The sequence below is a fragment of the Saccopteryx leptura genome, chromosome 6, assembly GCF_036850995.1.
Source record: "Saccopteryx leptura isolate mSacLep1 chromosome 6, mSacLep1_pri_phased_curated, whole genome shotgun sequence".
Taxonomy (NCBI): domain Eukaryota; kingdom Metazoa; phylum Chordata; class Mammalia; order Chiroptera; family Emballonuridae; genus Saccopteryx; species Saccopteryx leptura.
The window spans coordinates 44,087,741-44,105,078 of record NC_089508.1 but is presented as its reverse complement, the minus strand read 5'-3'; the positions used below and the strand labels follow the sequence as shown (position 1 = coordinate 44,105,078).

The window sequence follows — 17,338 nt, the reverse complement described above, 5'->3', positions numbered from 1 at the left end:
ATGGAGCCTTGGCTATGGGAGGGGAAGAGAGAGACAGAGAGAAAGGAGGGGGGGAGGGGGGGAGAAGCAGATGGGCTCTTCTCCAGTGTGCCCTGGCCGAGAATCGAATCTGAGACTTCCACATGCTGGGCTGACGCTCTACCACGGAGCCAACTGGCCAGGGCTTAACTAAGTTTTGAAATAATGTAAATAGCATACAAACTCTAGAAAACAAAATATTTCTAAAATATACTTTTTAATATCACTTAAGGATTACGCTTGAGGACATTAACACATTAGCTTGGTCTGTCATTACTCTGCATTCCCAATTATTTCCTGAATATATTTTGTATGTGTATAAGAGAAGAATCCAGTTAAAAGTGATGGCTCAATTTTTATATATTCAGGATTATTCAGAGAAAACTTAGCTGTGAAATTTTTGTAGTTTAAATAGTGATTTTTCAAGTAATATTGGGCTGTGGTATTAACTAGTGCTACAAAATAGTAAAATTGGAAAAGGAAAAAAATATAATATTCTTATTTGCATTAAAATTACGACATGTCAAGCCATCAGATATAGAAAAATACTACCCAAATGTATTTGATGACATTAAATATTTATTATGTTTTAAATAAAGTAACTAGGGATGCCCATAAGTTTTTTTTTTCCCAAAAGGTAGGAATATAGAGAGATTTCCATATATGTAAGTTTGTATCTCTTACCAGCAGACATCAGACTTTAATGTTTATACTTTAGAGTTCTTCCCATTAAAATTAAATACAAAGTAAATGTTGTCCTGAAGGGCTTTTTTATTTCCGTTTTGGTGACAGAGATAGAGAGAGGGACAGATAGGGACAGACAGACAGGAACAGAGAGAGATGAGAAGCATCAGTTCTTTGTTGTATGTAGCTCCTTAGTTGTTCATTGATTACTTTCTCATATGTGCCTTCAGGGGGTGGGGGCTACAGCAGAGTGAGTGACCCCTTGCTCAAGCCAGCGACCTTTGGGCTCAAGCCAGCAACCATGGGTCATGTCTATGATCCCACGCTCAAACCAGTGACCCTGCCCTTAAGCCGGTGAGCCCGTGCTCAAGCTGGTGACCTCGGGGTTTTGAACCTCGGTCCTCTGTGTCTCAGTCTGACACTCTATCCACCGCACCACCGCCTGGTCAGGCATGTTCTGGAAGTTTTAACCAGTGTAATAAGATGTGCCATGGAAATTAGAGACATATTAGAAGTAAGATCTATTAGAAGTGAGAAGATATCTGCTAGGAACAATGACTGCATTTTGTACCTAGCAAGTGAAAGGAACTCAATTAAAAATTATCAATTGCAATAAAAATTCAGTAAAGGACTAATATAAAGAAAAATTAAGTTTTTCTTGAGCATTGATTAAATGTGAATGGATTCTTAGTTAAAACGAGAAAAATTAGAACTAAAATGTCAAGTTTGTATAAGAAGATGTTTTCAGATAATATTAAAAAAAGATAAGCTGCAAATTTTTAGATGATTTAAATGTTTGCTGTACTATGAAGTAATACTGAACTGGTATGGTGTTTTAACTTGTTAATGATAAAATAGGAATTTAAAGCCAAATTTAGATAATATTAGAGATTTGAAAATAAGTGCATTTATCATGAAACTTTTGCATGTTATTTAATTACTCTTATAAAAAACAATAATTGTAATTTTGTTGAATTTAAATTGCAGTTTTGGTAGATGAACCCCTTATTCAGGCAACTACTTATATTCCTCTGATGGATAATGCAGACTCAAGTCCTGTGGTGGATAAGAAAGAAGTTATTGATATGATTAAACCTGAGCAAGTAGAAGGAATCCAGAAAATGGGGGCTAAAAAACTGAGGATGGAAACTGACAAAGGTAATATATAGACAGCAACAATCTATTTTATTGAGAAAACACAGTTTTTGAGTTCTGAGTTGAGTTCTTTTCTCTTGAAGTGAATGAAGGAAAGATAGTAAGAAAGACCTCCCGCATGCACCCTGACCAGGATCCATCTGGTAGCTCTTGTCTGAGGCTGATACTTGAATCTACCTAGCTATTTTTAGTGACTGAGGCTGACATTTGAACCAATTAAGCCACTGGCTGCGGGAAGGGAAGAGGTAGAGAGCAGGAAGAGGTGGGGAGAGAATCAGATGGTCACTTTTCCTGTGTGCCCTGACCAGGGATCAAACCTGGAATGTTCATATGCCAGGCTGATGCGCTATCCACTGAACTAACTGGCCAGAGCCAAATATCTTTTCTATTAAATAATGAATTGCAAAAGACTAATAGAATAATGTATTAAAGGATGATTTGTAGTTTTGTAGTCCAACCTTGGTTTTGTTGAGCTGGACACTGGCTTTGATTTGCTCAAGTGTTCACCCCTATTTTGCTGTCTGGTGATCTTTTCTGTGATTGTCTTCTGCAAGGTTTCTATGATAATTTACTACTGCCTTTTATTACTATATTTTAATAGACTTTTTTTTTTAGAGCAGTTTTAGGTTCACAGCAAAGTTGAGTGGAAAGTACATACCCTTTGAGTTCTCACATACCCTTTGTCCTCACACATGTACACAGTGCCCTTTTAAACTTACAGTGTAGTTGAAGTATTAAAAGCACTGGACTTTTTTGTGTCTAATGGGTGACAGTTGCTTTTAAGAAGAGTAAATTGATGCCTAATATGAGAACACTTAAGAAATTTAGGTGGGTGAGTCAAATGTTTGATGCATGGATTTTTTAAAATGTTGAGATAGCTTGTATATATTGATCATTGAAAAATCAGATTTCCTTTTAATAACTATGTTGGGACTTAATTATATGTAAAATTTGGTTTAATGTCATGAATCTTAAGGTTAAATGAGACTATTTGTGAACAAATCTAGTATAGAAATTAGCACATACTAGACATTTGAATGATACTGGCATTTTAGTTTTCTACAGTTTGAGCAAATTTTCAGGTAATTATTCCATATTACGTTAAAGATGATAAATGCTTTCCTCTCTCTTGACTGGAATACTTATTTTTGGTTGACCTGCAGTGTAAGTCTATTTTGTCTTGGTTATTGATTTTTCTGGATTAAGAGTTTTTTTTTTTAATCTACAAAGTTTAAGGTAGTGTCTAGAGAAGGAAATTAAAGCCAACCTCACTGATTATGAATTATAAAGGAAGGCTTCTTTTGTCCACCATGGCATTTTGCATGCTATTTCACACATAGATGGCTTTCGATATGTGGTAGAATGTGAATTAAAATAATACAAAGCTCTGAGGGCTGGCTTTAGCTCAGCATTTCCTTCGAGTCAAGTTCACTTGCTAAAATAATACGAAGCTCTGATTTACTACAGTTAATATGGGGATTAATGCAACTTGCCAAAAGTAAATTATAACATTGAAGGGTCATATATACATAAATCTATTTAGTGAACAGATTTTTGGGAGAACAAATGCTATTTAAATTAACATTTAATCATTGGCAAGTATAGGCCTTACTGTGATATTATAAGTCATTTTATAAGCTATTTTTATTACTATTTTTTAATTCTTGTTTTTTTATTAAGTGAGAGGCTGGGAGGCAGGGAGATAGACTCCTGCATATACCTCAACTGGGATCCACTTGGGAAGCCCCCTATGGGCCAGTACTCTGCCCATCTAGGGCCGTTGCTCTGTTGCTCCACAACCAAGCTATTTTAGCCCCTGAGGCGAGGCCATGGTGCCATTCTCAGTGTCCAGGGCAACTTGCTCAAATGAGCCGTGGCTGTGGGAGGAGGAGGAGGAGGAGGAGAGAGAGAGAGAGAGAGAGAGAAAGAAAGAAAAGGGAGGGTAGAGGAAGGGAGGGGTGGAGAAGCAGATGATTACTTCTCCTGTGTGCTCTGACTAGGAATAGAAAATGAGACTTTTCACTCTGGGCTGATCTCTACCACTGAGCCAACTGGCCAGGGCTATACGCTATTTTTAAATTATTGTCCATTTTGGAAAATCATATTGAGGGGAACATGGTTTTGGGCACATAGAGAATGTGCCTAGGATCCAGGAGCCTTAGTTTTTCTTCCTAGGCCAGCGCCCGATTTTTGACGTGACCTTGAGCAGGTCATTCAACCTCTTTAAGTCTCAATATTTTCATCTGTAAAATGAGTACTTTGAAGCATATGATTGCTTTAATTTTTAGATTTTAAATATATTTCCCAGGTAGTTATTATAAGGTGAACCTTTGGTGTGAAAGCAAACGAAGTTTAGACAAATGGAGGGGAAGAAATTTTTCTGAGGCAATGGCATAGTCTTTATCTTTTAGCTTCGATGACTTACTCTTGGGCACAGGCATTTTATGACTTGTAACAGCTTAATGATGCTGCTGGGTTAAGTCCTACAGGTTAACTTTCTCTTCTTTTGGGATAAGAATAACTTGACCTTCGCTTAAGTTATTGTGTCCTTTAAATGCCAACTTTTTTTTTTTAAAGAAAATGCTGAAATGAAATTTAAAGATTTCCTTCTGTCTTTGAAGACCATGATATTTTCTGAAGATGAGGCCCTTTGTGTTGTAGAGCTGCTAAAGGAGAAGTATGGTGTGATACAGGATGCTTTAAAGAAGGTAAGCATATTTTGGTTATGGGCATATGTGGGAGCAGTGATTAGAAGTTCACCAAGCAAGACTTCTGCTAGAACAATCAATTATCATCTACTTTCATCCTTCATATGGCCACAGAAAAGTTAGAATGCCCTCTGAAGTTATTTCATGTACCTGTATAATCAGTACACTTACTTAGTTTAGTTAGGTGTCTTGAGTCATTTGATGTTTTGACAGAAGTGAATTGCTTATAAATAAGATGATTTATTTCACTTTAAAGTCTTGGCTATTGGCTAAGAATACCTTGCTATCCTCTATTGAAAGCATTGAAGGCAAGATCAAGTGATTTCTGGATAGTATGTATGGAATGTTTTTGTGATTAAAGTTAGCACCATTCAAAGAACCTGGAAATCTGTTCTTTTTTTTTCTCTGTGTGTATATGTGTAATATTACCCTTGTAAAATAAATGATTTGGAAAATAGAATCATTGCTTTGACTAAAATTTGTAACAAAAACAAAATTTATGAAGTTAATATTTAATGTCTCATGGATCATGCTCATTATATTACATGTACTTTGTCATATTGGGAAAGGTGACAGATTTTAAGTGTTTTTTGTGGAACATAAGATGACATGGTGTCTGGTATTCATTATTAGCTGGTGGCCTTAATTGTTCATCTAAATACATACACACTCCCACACCCACACACCCTTCCCCAATCAACTGCTTTAAAACTTTGGGTGGCTTCTCCTGACCAGTGGTGGCGCAGTGGATAGAGTGTTGACCTGGGATGCTGAAGTTCCAGATTCCAATCGCTGAGGTCACAGGCTTGAGTGCAGGCTCGCCAGCTTAAGCTGCGGGGTTGCTGGCTTGTGGCTTAAGCGTGGGATCATCAACATGAACCCAAGGTCGCAGGCTTCAGAAAGGGGTCACTGGCTCAGCTTGAGCTCCCTGGTCAAGGCATGTATTAGTAACAATAAATGAACAAATAAAGTGACACAACTACAAGTTCATGCTTCTCATCTCTTCCTTCCTGTCTCTCTCAGAAAAAAAGCCTTGCTTCCATATTTTCTTAAAGACCCTTCAAGCCATCACCTGTCACCTCATTACCTTCAGTAGTCTCCTAGATGATATTTCAGCTTTTCTTCTTAGTCCTGTAATTTGTTTTTTTTGTATAACTGCAAGATAATCTTTAAGAAGTCATTCAGGTTAAATTATTGCATTAAAAACCCTTTAGTGTCTTTCACTTTGCACTTAGAATATAATTCAAGTTCCTTAGCAGGACTATGCCTGTCTCTTTCTATAACCTTATAATGTTTTTTCCTTCCCCTCACTACATTTTTTTTTTTTTTTGTATTTTTCTGAAGTGAGAAACGGGGAGGCAGAGAGACAGACTGCCACTTGTGCCTGACTGAGATCCACTGGGCATGCCCACTAGGGGCTGATGCTTTGCCCATCTGGGGAGTTGCTCTGTTGCAACTGGAGCCATTCTAGCACCTGAAACGGAGGCCATGGAGCCATCCTCAGCTCCTGGGCCAACTTTGCTCCAATGGAACCTTGGCTGCGGGAGGGGAAGAGAGAGATAGAGAGGAAGGAGAGGGGGCGGGGTGGAGAAGCAGATGGGCGCTTCTCCTGTGTGCCCTGGCCAGGAATCAAACCTGGGACTTCCACACTCCAGGCCGACTCTCTACCACTGAGCCAACCGGCCAGGGCCCGCCTCACTACATTTTATCTATTTTAGGTCTTTTCTGGTTCCTCTAGTCATACCAAGCCTTTTCTTCTGTTTGGATTGTCCTTATGCCCCACCCTCCAAAGCCCGCAGTTTCTTCTGGCTAATTTCTCTTTCAAGTTTCCACTTAAATATATTTTCTTCATAAAGCTAATTTAAATTCCCAGTCTAAATTGTTCTTCCTGATGTTGTTGCTCATCATTCTCTGGACTTTTTTGTTATAATATTTATCATAGCATTATAATTCTGGCCATACTTTCAAGTATCTATTGACAATGTGTTTTATAAATCTGTGGCATTTTACAGTATAGTATGCTTGTTGTACAGTCTTCACTTGGTGCCAGGAATGGCCCAGAGTAAACAAGGTGTTAGAGGTAATCAGAGTAAGTGTGATAACTCTGGCTTTGGATACAAAGATTATTCTGTTGCAAAGAATGTTCTTGAAATTCTTAATTTGCAGAATTTATCATTTGATGTATTTTATTTTAATAAGTATATAAAAAAAGAGGAGTAATTTTATTGTCTGAGACATCTTTGAACTCTAGCAAATTAAACTTCCCTTGATAGGTATTTTAGGCAGGCCAAGGAGGAATTGGGGACTGCTAAAGAAAGCGTTTTGAAACATTACATTTTTTTCCCCTTTCCTTGGAATGTAGAGCTTTAGACTAAATCTTCTTGTTCTGGTTTCCTCATGGAGTGGTTCTCTTTTTAGCGGAAGGGACTCAGTGTCTTGTAGGTCCCCTGTATCTGGGAAAGACTAGGTGAATTTAATCTCTCCTTTTTCTGTCAGAGAAATTGAGTCTTGGTCAGACCTTTTTTTTTTTGTTTTTTTTTTTTTGTTTTTTGAAGCTGGAAACGGGGAGAGACAGTCAGATAGACTCCCACATGCGCCCGACCGGGATCCACCTGGCACGCCCACCAGGGGCGAAGCTCTGCCCACCAGGGGGCGATGCTCTGCCCCTCCAGGGCCTCGCTCTGCCACAACCAGAGCCACTCTAGCGCCTGGGGCAGAGGCCAAGGAACCATCCCCAGCGCCCGGGCCATCTTTGCTCCAATGGAGCGTTGGCTGCGGGAGGGGAAGAGAGAGACAGAGAGGAATGGGGGGGTGGAGAAGCAGATGGGCGCTTCTCCTATGTGCCCTGGCCGGGAATCGAACCCGGGTCCCCCGCACGCCAGGCCGACGCTCTACCGCTGAGCCAACCGGCAGGGCTCTTGGTCAGACCTTTTAATAGACTTCAAGGTCCCAGGTGTAAAAGTATCCCCACTTTAATAAAGACCACTTGAGAGAAAGGGGGAAGATAAATGTAAGGAGCACCAGCATAGGCCTAGGCTAGAGATAGAGGAGTTAGAGGACTTGCTGACTAGTTACATATGATACTAAAGGAGAGTCTAGAATGAATGCTTGTTTTTGCTCTTCAGTAACTGGATAGATTGTGGTGACAATGGTATTTGTGAATACTTCTCAGAGGAAGAGAGAGGAGGATTGTGAAAAAGTTTAGGAAGTTGTTTTAGGTATCCTTTGGATCATTTAAGTGGATATCATCATTTCACAGTTGAATATATGTATGTTTCTCTGATATAAAAAAAGGGTTGCAGTGGCAGTGATTTAGGCAGGTATTCTACAGTCCCCAATATCTATGGTGGTGGCTGTATTTTAGACCAGAGAGGATGTGGAGAGTGATAAGAAAGTTATGTCCCACCAATGTATGGAATCCTGCAGTTCTTGTTTTTTTCTAATTTACTTATTTCACTCCGTATAATGTTATCAGGATACCACCATTTTGTTGTAAGTGATCCGATGTCATCATTTCTTCTGGCTGAATAATATGCCATGGTGTATATGTGCCACATCTTCTTTATCTAGTCTTCTATTTTTATTATTATTTTTTTTACAGTGATTAAAGCCTTTAAGCAAACTCTTGGCCAATACAGCAAGAATCCATAGAAGAATAGTGTCCTTAACATGTTCACTAAGTCCAAGTTGGCCCCAACACCATGCCAAATCCCTGAAAATGCAACCTAACCCCAGTTCAGTCTGTTAAGAGCTGTCCCAAGGAGCAGGAGTTCAGGAAAAGTCCACATCCAGGAAAAGTCTGCATGGCACTGGAATTGTCACAATTCTATACTTTGCAGCTCATGTCCAAGTCCCAATGACTGCTGCTTCTAGCTGGTAATGATTCAGGTAGACTGCAAAAGCCATCTGTAGCATGTGTGGATATGGAGCTTCTGTTCTCCTCTGCCTGGAGAGATGAGACCAGGTTGCTTTTCCCTGGAGCTCTGCGACTGTGGCGTGGTAAAGAGAACCTTGGGATATACTAAGCTGGGTGGCAAAGGTAGATTCATAATAGAATTAAGCGATTTTTTAAACTCTGATTTATTAACTGTTTTGGCCCCATGCCAAAGGAGAAAGTCTGCTTCCTTAAATTTGTTCTTACCTTCTCTTTTCCTTCATTCTCAGCTTTTGTTAATTAGAACATTTGTTTATCAGATACTTTTAATATTTAATGTTTGTTTTGTGACTATAATTTTCATGTTTGTTTTAGTCTTGGTTCAAAGCTTGATACCAGTTCTTTTGCCATAGCTTCTGTATTCATCTCTTGGTTGGCTAAAGTTATTTTTCCTGGAATTTGTTCAAGACAGGCTTATGGAAACTATAATTCCCAAATTCTGGCAAGTTAAAATGCTTCTTTGTTGTTTTCATACTTAATGATAATTTGGTGGGCTATAGTGTTTCTGGTTGTCTCTTTCCTTGAGAAATTTTCATACTTGCTTTACTATTATCTACATTCATATTGCTGGATAGAGATGAGACCAGCCTCAATTTTGCACTCTTTTCTTGTATATTTGTCCAGCTACACTCACCATAAAAACATCCTTTGGGCAAACTGTTTATTATTTATTGGACCTTTCCAGTGCCCACTCTACTGTACAAACATCAAGGAATTCAGCTTCTTTGAAGTTCAGCAGTAAATTTTAGTATAATATGTCTGGGCATTGATTCCTCTATTAATATTACTTGGGATAGAGCATATCTTTTCACTAATGAGATTCAGTGTCCCTGAAAGTAATTGAAATAATGGGTGTCAATTAAGCATTTGTTGGATCTTTTTTGCCTGTTGTCTTTATTTTTCAAATTTTAGTTCTAAAAAAAATAAAGCTTTTGGTTTATTTCTGCTTTTTATTTACTTCGTCTTATACTCTATGTTTCTTACTGTATTTTTAGGAGTCTGTCTTTTTCTATTTGTTGCTTCTATTTAGATGATATTTCTGAGATGGTTTTACTTTTACTTCTACTTTGGGTTTTGTTAGGTCATATTTTACTTCATTCTGTGGTCTTATTTTTTCTCTGTGAGCTATGTTCTCTGCTCTTCCAGAAATGAGTACTGTAGCAGATTTTTAAAACATCATGGTGATAATTTTTAATTACAGTTTTTATCTACTCTTTTACTTGGTCACTTTTTTTCTTGTATCTTGCATAGACCCTGTCTTATTTCTTTTTGATCAGTACTCCTCTTACACTGAGGGGTGTTTCTCCTGGATCATCTCTGTGTCTGGAGATTGATAATGAAGGACCAAGGCTAACTGGTGAGAGCCTTGCATCATAACCACTAGACCATTGGGGAGCGGCAGCCAAAGCTAACTGGTGTTCTGGTGGGCTGTGTGGTAAAATTGAGTTCTTTTAGCCTTTCCTTCTTCCCAGATAGAAGCTTCACTGTAGAGAGTTTCACTAAGAATCTCCCTCACTGTGCTTCTTGACTAGCTGCTCTCTGAGTAAAGTTTGTCTGTATGATTTCTTCATTTTTCATTCTGCTTCTTGAGACTTTCTTCCAAGAAAATTCCTACTTTCTGTCTTTACACTTGTTCCTGATGTCAAATGGGGTATTGTTGGTTACTTCTCAGGATATGTCTATTAACCTCAGAGAACTCTATGTACCCGTGGAACCTCTAGTTTTGGGGTATATTCTGACAGGGTTGTAGAGCCAGCCACCCATGTGGTATATCTACTGTTATTGTCAGTCTTCCTTGATACTATGCTTTGATATTGTAGATGATTATTTCATTTTGTTTCATTCTGCTTTTTGGTTTTATATATTTTCTTTGTGATCTTTTAGGAGGAGAAGGGGGAGATTGCTATCTTGACTTGATTTAAAACTGGAAGGAATATGCCTGACCAGGCGGTGGCGCAGTGGATAGAGCATCGGACTGGGATGTGGAGGGCCCAGGTTCGAGACCCCAAGGTCGCCAGCTTGAGCACAGGCTCATTTGGTTTGAGCAAGTCTCACCAGCTTGAGCCCAAGGTTACTGGCTCAAGCAAGGGGTCACTTGGTCTGCTGTAGCCCCCCGGTCAAGGCACATATAAGAAATCAATCAATGAACAGCTAAGGAGTTGCAGTGAAGAATTGATGTTTCTCATCTCTCTCCCTTCCTGTCTGTCTGTCTGTTCCTCTCTCTGACTCTCTCTGTCTCTGCCAAAAACCCCAAAACAACAAAACATAAAAAAAAAAACTGTAAGAAATATAATTCATTTTGAAAACCTGTTTTTTGACTAATATGTATTATATTATATGCATCAGAATATATAATGATACAGTGATTTTTCTGAATGATATTTTACTGACCAGGAGCTGTCATTCTACTTTATATGTAATAGTGAACTCTACATTAGTCTAAGAACACTTGAATACTAGATACTTATTTTCATTAGCATATGTTAACTATTACTAATACTGTATTGATTTCTCGATTTTAGTCAAATAAAGGAGAAGTGACTGCACTTGTACATCAGCTTCAAGAAAAGGACAAATTACTTGCCGCTGTGAAGGAAGACGCTGCTGCTATGAAGGATCGGTATAAGCAATTAACCCAGGTAAAGGCTGAAAGGATGTACTTTTGGAATCAGAAGTAATGAAGGATTTTAGAAATTGTCCATAATTCCTGAGTTAGTTATTTGTGTAAAAAAGTTGCACACCAGCCTGATGTGTGGTGGTGCAATGGATAAAGCATCAACCTGCAGTGCCAAGGTCACTGGTTGGAAACCTTGGGCTAGCACGTATGGGAATTGATTCTTTCGGCTCTTCACCCCTTCTCTCTCTCCCCTCTTTAAAATGAATAAATAAAATCTTACAAAAAAGTGATACCCAGTAAAAGTCAGTTTTCTGTTAATAGTTTTGGTGGTGGTGGTGATGGTGGAGGTGATGGAGTCTCACATTTTGTTATTTATAACTTACAGTTGAATTATGAATTTAAAATAACAGTGCTTGCCTGACCAGGCGGTGGCGCAGTGAATAGAGCATCGGACTGGGATGTGGAGGATTCAAGTTCGAGACTCCGAGGTCGCCAGCTTGAGTGCGGGCTCATCTGGTTTGAGCAAAGCTCACCAGCTTGGACCCAAGGTCACTGGCTTGAGCAAGGGGTTACTCAATCTGCTGTAGCCCCCAGGGTCAAGGCACATAATGAGAAAGCAGTCAGTGAACAACTAAGGTGCCACAATGAAAAAGTGATGATTGATGCTTCTCATCTCTCTCCGTTCCTGTCTGTCTGTCCCTATCTATCCTCTCTCTGACTCTCTCTCTGTCTCTGAAAAAACAATAACAACAGTGCTTATAGATACCCTAATTTCAGGATAACAGAAGCATTTGGACATTTGGGATATTGTTCAATTGGATCTACTTAGAATTATTCTCTATAGAAGCACAAAACTTAATGTGATCTTGTTTAAATCCAGTATTGGGTAAATTAAAATTATTACATAGGTATTTTATTTATGAAGGTTTTTGTGATAAATGTTTATAATTTTTAAACATTGAAGTTCTTCAGTTTTCAGAAATTTTACACTGAGAGGTAAAGAAAGACCTTCAGACATAATGTAAAAGTCATGTCAAATGATAATAACATTCTTCCATTTATCAAATAAACTAAGTCCTGCAGTGTAAGATGATACAGCATGGTGATTATAGTAAGAGAATATTTCCAACTGTGTGGTTTTGATAACTAGACTTATTGTGGTGATTATTTTTAATATATACAAATATCATTATGTTGTACACTTTAAATTAATAATAATGTTCTATTCAATTAAATTTCAAAATCATGGAGACTGAGAACATAATTGAAACTTTATAGAAAATGTGGTCTCATTTCACCTGAAGTACTTGTTTCTCCTTTGAGAAATTAAATACAGTAGAGTAAATGAGGTTTGCTTGTGCATTATTCACATAGCTACTTCATGACAGGAGAATGGCCTTGTTTGAATATAAACTTATTTATATTAATTTCTTTTAAGTGATAGGAGGGGAGATAGAAAGACAGACTCCTGCACATGCCTGGACTGGGATCCACCTGGTCCCAGTGGAAGTTCCAGGTTCGATTCCCAGTCAGAGCACACAGGAGAAGCAACCATCTGCTTCTCCTCCCCTCCCTTCCCCTCTCCCCCTTCTCCATTTTCTCTCTCTTCCCCTCTTGCAGCCACAGCTCAATTGATTTGAGCACATTGGCTCCAGGCACTAAGGATGGCTCCATGGAGCCTCTGCCTCAGGCATTAAAAACAGCTCGGTTGGCCCTGGCCGGTTGGGGGCTACAGCAGATTGAGTAACCCCTTGCTCAAGCCAGTGACCTTGGGTCCAAGCTGGTGAGCTTTGCTCAAACCAGATGAGCCCGCACTCAAGCTGGCGACCTCGGAGTCTCGAACTTGAATCCTCCACATCCCAGTCCGATGCTCTATTCACTGCGCCACCGCCTGGTCAGGCAAGCACTGTTATTTTAAATTCATAATTCAACTGTAAGTTATAAATAACAAAATGTGAGACTCCATCACCTCCACCATAGACCCCCATCCGGGGCCTATGCTCTGCCCATCTGAGGCCATGAGGCCATGCTTGCAACCCGAGCTGGGTTTTTTTTTTTTTTTTTTTTTTGTATTTTTTCAAAGCTGGAAACGGGGAGAGACAGTCAGACAGACTCCGGCATGCGCCCGACCGGGATCCACCTGGCACGCCCACCAGGGGGCGACGCCTGCCCCTCCGGGGCGTCGCTCCGTCACAACCAGAGCCACTTTAGCGCCTGGGGCAGAGGCCAAGGAGCCATCCCCAGCGCCCGGGCCATCTTTGCTCCAATGGAGCCTCGCTGCGGGAGGGGAAGAGAGAGACAGAGAAGAAGAGGGGGAGAGGTGGAGAAGCAGATGGGCGCTTCTCCTGTGTGCCCTGGCCGGGAATCGAACCCGGGACCCCTTGCACGCCAGGCCGACGCTCTACCACTGAGCCAACCGGCCAGGGCCAACCGAGCTGTTTTTAATGCCTGAGGCAGAGGCTCCATGGAGCCATCCTTAGTGCCTGGAGCCAATGTGCTCAAATCAATTGAGCTGTGGCTGCAAGAGGGGAAGAGAGAGAAAATGGAGAAGGGGGAGAGGGGAAGGGAGGGGAGGAGAAGCAGATGGTTGCTTCTCCTGTGTGCTCTGACTGGGAATCGAACCTGGAACTTCCACAGGCAGGGTTGATGTGCTACCACTGACCAACCAGCCAGGGCCTGCTATAGGTTTCTGACAATATTTAAAAAATTTAAAAGGGTAACTATTTTGTGGTAATTCATTGAGTTGTACACTTAATATACTTTTTTCTAAGTGCATTATATACATTAATTAATATAACAAATATGTGAATATAAATGAATTAACTCTTATGGGCAACCATAAATTACATAAAAATCTTAAATTTTGACAGTTTTTGTTAGCAGGGGTCATGGGCTGATCATACTTGCAGATATCTTTAAAAGTGCTTGGCTTTCTTTTACTAATCAATATTTGTTTTAGAAATTCATAATACTTGCAACACAAAATGAAATCACCCTTATAAGATTTGACTTGGGAAGATAATAAACTTTTGCTTTCTGATTTTTACTTTAACCTTTTTCCAAACTTTAATTCTTTTGTAAATATCTCTTATTCCTAATTTTTTTCCCTTGAAAAGAGACTCTTTTTTTCTCTTCTGTGCTCTTTTTTTCAGGCATTTTTGTTTTGTACCCTAAGAGAGAGCTAATACCCACAAGTTATGAAAAATTAATAGTTTTGCTTTTAAAATATATTTTTCTTACCAAGTTAGAAGGTAAGATTTCTTCCAGGTTCAGCTCTCTTAGACCAGAAAGTGCATTTGAAATGAGAGTAAACAGGACAGCAGTGTTTAATTTATGGAGGAAATTAGTGTAAAGAGAAAGTAGGATGCAGAAGACAATGTTTTTTTTAACCTTTGACCTTGCTTTTTAAGTACTTATTTTAGAATTCACGATTATTTTACTGACATGATTTTTGCTGATGTTAAAAATGTTTTCTTCTGTACTTACATTTTTAATAACAAGTTTTCATAATTTTTTTTTCTGATTCACTCTTGTAGGAAATGATGACAGAGAAAGAAAGAAACAATGTGGTTATATCAAGGATGAAAGATCGGATTGGAACGTTAGAAAAGGAACATAATGTATTTCAAAACAAAATGCATGTCAGTTATCAAGAGACTCAACAGATGCAAATGAAGGTATATCTTCATTCTTTGAAAACAAAAAAGAAATGTTTGTATTCATTTAATTAGCAAACTTTGAAGTACCTAATGTTTGCAAGGTCCTGTGCTGGGCCTTGGTACATTGACTAGTTAAACGGTTGCCTTCCTAAAATAAAGAACTTTTCTAGGTCGGGAGGCTGGAAGCTGACAAGTAATACTGCATTGCAATAGTGGTGTAAAGATTGGGTGCTTTGGAACAATGGAGCAGAGAGATGGGGAAGAGAAGGATTGTTAGGGAAGACTTGTTAGAAACAATAGCAAACTACAGTGAATCTTTTGAAACAATTACGCCTTGTCAGGTAAGAGTGAAGGATTTGTCACAGGGTATAAGAGGTTTTTACGTGGTGTGATTCCATAGTGCCATCCCTAGAAATGATTATTTGGGTCTATTTTCAGGCCTAGGGTTGAACTTTTTAATAAGTGCATCTGAAGTGTTTATCGTACAGGTTGTTTAGAGATAATAATTTGTAAGAAATGCTATAAGACTTGTATTTGGGAGTCACGCCTGTAGTAGAGAAGAGATGATTTAGAGCAGTGGTAGTCAACCTGGCCCCAACCACCCACTAGTGGGCATTCCAGCTTTCATGGTGGGCGGTAGCGGAGCAACCAAAGTATAAATAAAAAGATTTAACTGTAATAAGTTGTTTTATAAAGATTTATTCTGCCAAACAGCGAAAATCCGACATAAAGTACTTGATAAGTAATTATTATTATATGCTTTAACTTGCTGTAACTCTGCTTTATAAGTTTTATAAAATAAAGTTACTTCCCTACTTTATAAATCACCATTACTGTGGAACCAGTGGGCAGTTAGAAAATTTTACTACTAACAGAGATAGAAGAGTGGGCGATAAGTATAAAAAGGTTGACTACCCCTGATTTAGAGAATAGAGATCCTGTCTTGATGGGGCTTTGTATAACCAAAGATTGGGGAGCCAATGAATTTAAGCAGCCAGTCCATCAGTATATTAGTGTTTTTAATTATCACTCAGGCAGCATCGTGGAGAATGGAACAAAAATAAACCTTTGGAAAGCCTTTGCAGGAATCCAGACAACAAAGGTCTGAAATCAGATGTTGACAATAGAAGATGAATTTGAGTGATTCAAAAAGGGTTAGATAGGGTTTGGTGAAAGCGTGGAGGAGAGAGGAAGAAAGAGGTGATAATGAAAGATAACTCTCTAGGTTTTGGTTCTGTCTCTTGTTCTTATTTTCACTTGTCTTATAAAATTTCAGATAGTTTAGTTCTTCCTGTCTGTCTGTCCCTCTGTATCATCCGTTTTCATGATTCCAGTGAGGTCTGGCCCAGTGATTTTTGTTTTCCATTTCTTTCTTTGCTTTCCTCTCCCTCTCTTTTTTATTTCTGATAAATAAGCTTTTGGAGAGCATGGTTTGGGTTTGCTTGTAAAATCAGCTTATAATACTCTCTCTAATTGAACTTTCTGGACCAGGATTTTTTTTTTAATCATTTTCATTGGCTGGCTGATGCTCCAGTTTGGAAGCTCTAGTCATCACCTCGAATTTTTTTATTTTATTTTATTTTATTTTATTTTATTTTATTTTATTTTATTTTATTTTATTTTATTTTATTTTATTTATTCATTTTAGAGAGGAGAGAGAGAGGGAGGGAGGGAGAGAGAGAGAGAGAGAGGGAGGGAGAGGGAGAGAGGAGAGAGAGGGGAGAGAGAGGGGGGAGGAGCTGGAAGCATCAACTCCCATATGTGCCTTGACCAGGCAAGCCCAGGGTTTCGAACCGGCGGCCTCAGCATTTCCAGGTCGGCGCTTTATCCACTGCGCCACCACAGGTCAGGCTCATCACCTCAAATTTAACGTGTGTCTAAAATCAAGCTCTTAGTTTTGATCAGGTTGTTTTTATTTTCCACTATTTTGAGGCATTATTATTTTTATTATTACACTTCAATCCTTTGACTTTTCTCTCCCTTGCCCAGTCCATAATTTATTCTGAACTCTTAAAGATACTTTATTTCTAGTTACTCTTGCATTTAATTTTTAGACATTACCTTAGTTTATTATTTCATACTAACATAATTATAGCACCTTCTTAACAGGTCTAACGTGATTAGTACCAGATTTCTGTTTGTAAAACACTATTTTGGTCACATTGCTAGTCTGCTGAAAAATTTCAAATTTTTCTTCACTGCTACCAAAATCCAGGTGTTTTCTATGGAATTACACTAATAGTGAACAAGAAATGAAAGACTGTCATCAGGTTTTTACCCCACCCACTGATGCTTTTATGCTTTCATTTAGCCCAGGCTTCCATCTTCCCAGCCACCGGCCATTTGAAGTATTCTTACCCAAATGAGTATTGGAAAAACTGATTTTTTCAGCCTCAAGAGATAATTTCTTCTTCTTAAATCTACTTACTATTCATTTGAAAATTAGTGAGGTACTTGTAGCAATATCTTTTCTTGGGGTGCAAGGTATTGAAATACTTCATCTTTTTTTTTAACATGTTTGCTTATAGAAAACATGGTATATATATGGTAAGTTCTCTGAAAA

The 17,338-nt window shown here is 38.8% G+C and overlaps 1 protein-coding gene across 10 annotated transcripts in view; it reads left to right on the top strand.

The window, feature by feature from the left end:
• The window catches only part of KTN1 (kinectin 1), a 122,251-nt gene that overhangs the window by 39,349 nt on the left and 65,564 nt on the right, over nt 1-17,338 (top strand). For all 10 annotated transcript variants that reach the window (XM_066344592.1, XM_066344601.1, XM_066344599.1 and 7 more), the window contains 4 exons: nt 1,690-1,860; nt 4,435-4,565; nt 11,022-11,138; nt 14,653-14,793. In XM_066344592.1, the coding sequence (XP_066200689.1) occupies nt 1,690-1,860; nt 4,435-4,565; nt 11,022-11,138; nt 14,653-14,793 (560 nt within the window). The remainder of the gene's footprint in view (nt 1-1,689; nt 1,861-4,434; nt 4,566-11,021; nt 11,139-14,652; nt 14,794-17,338) is intronic.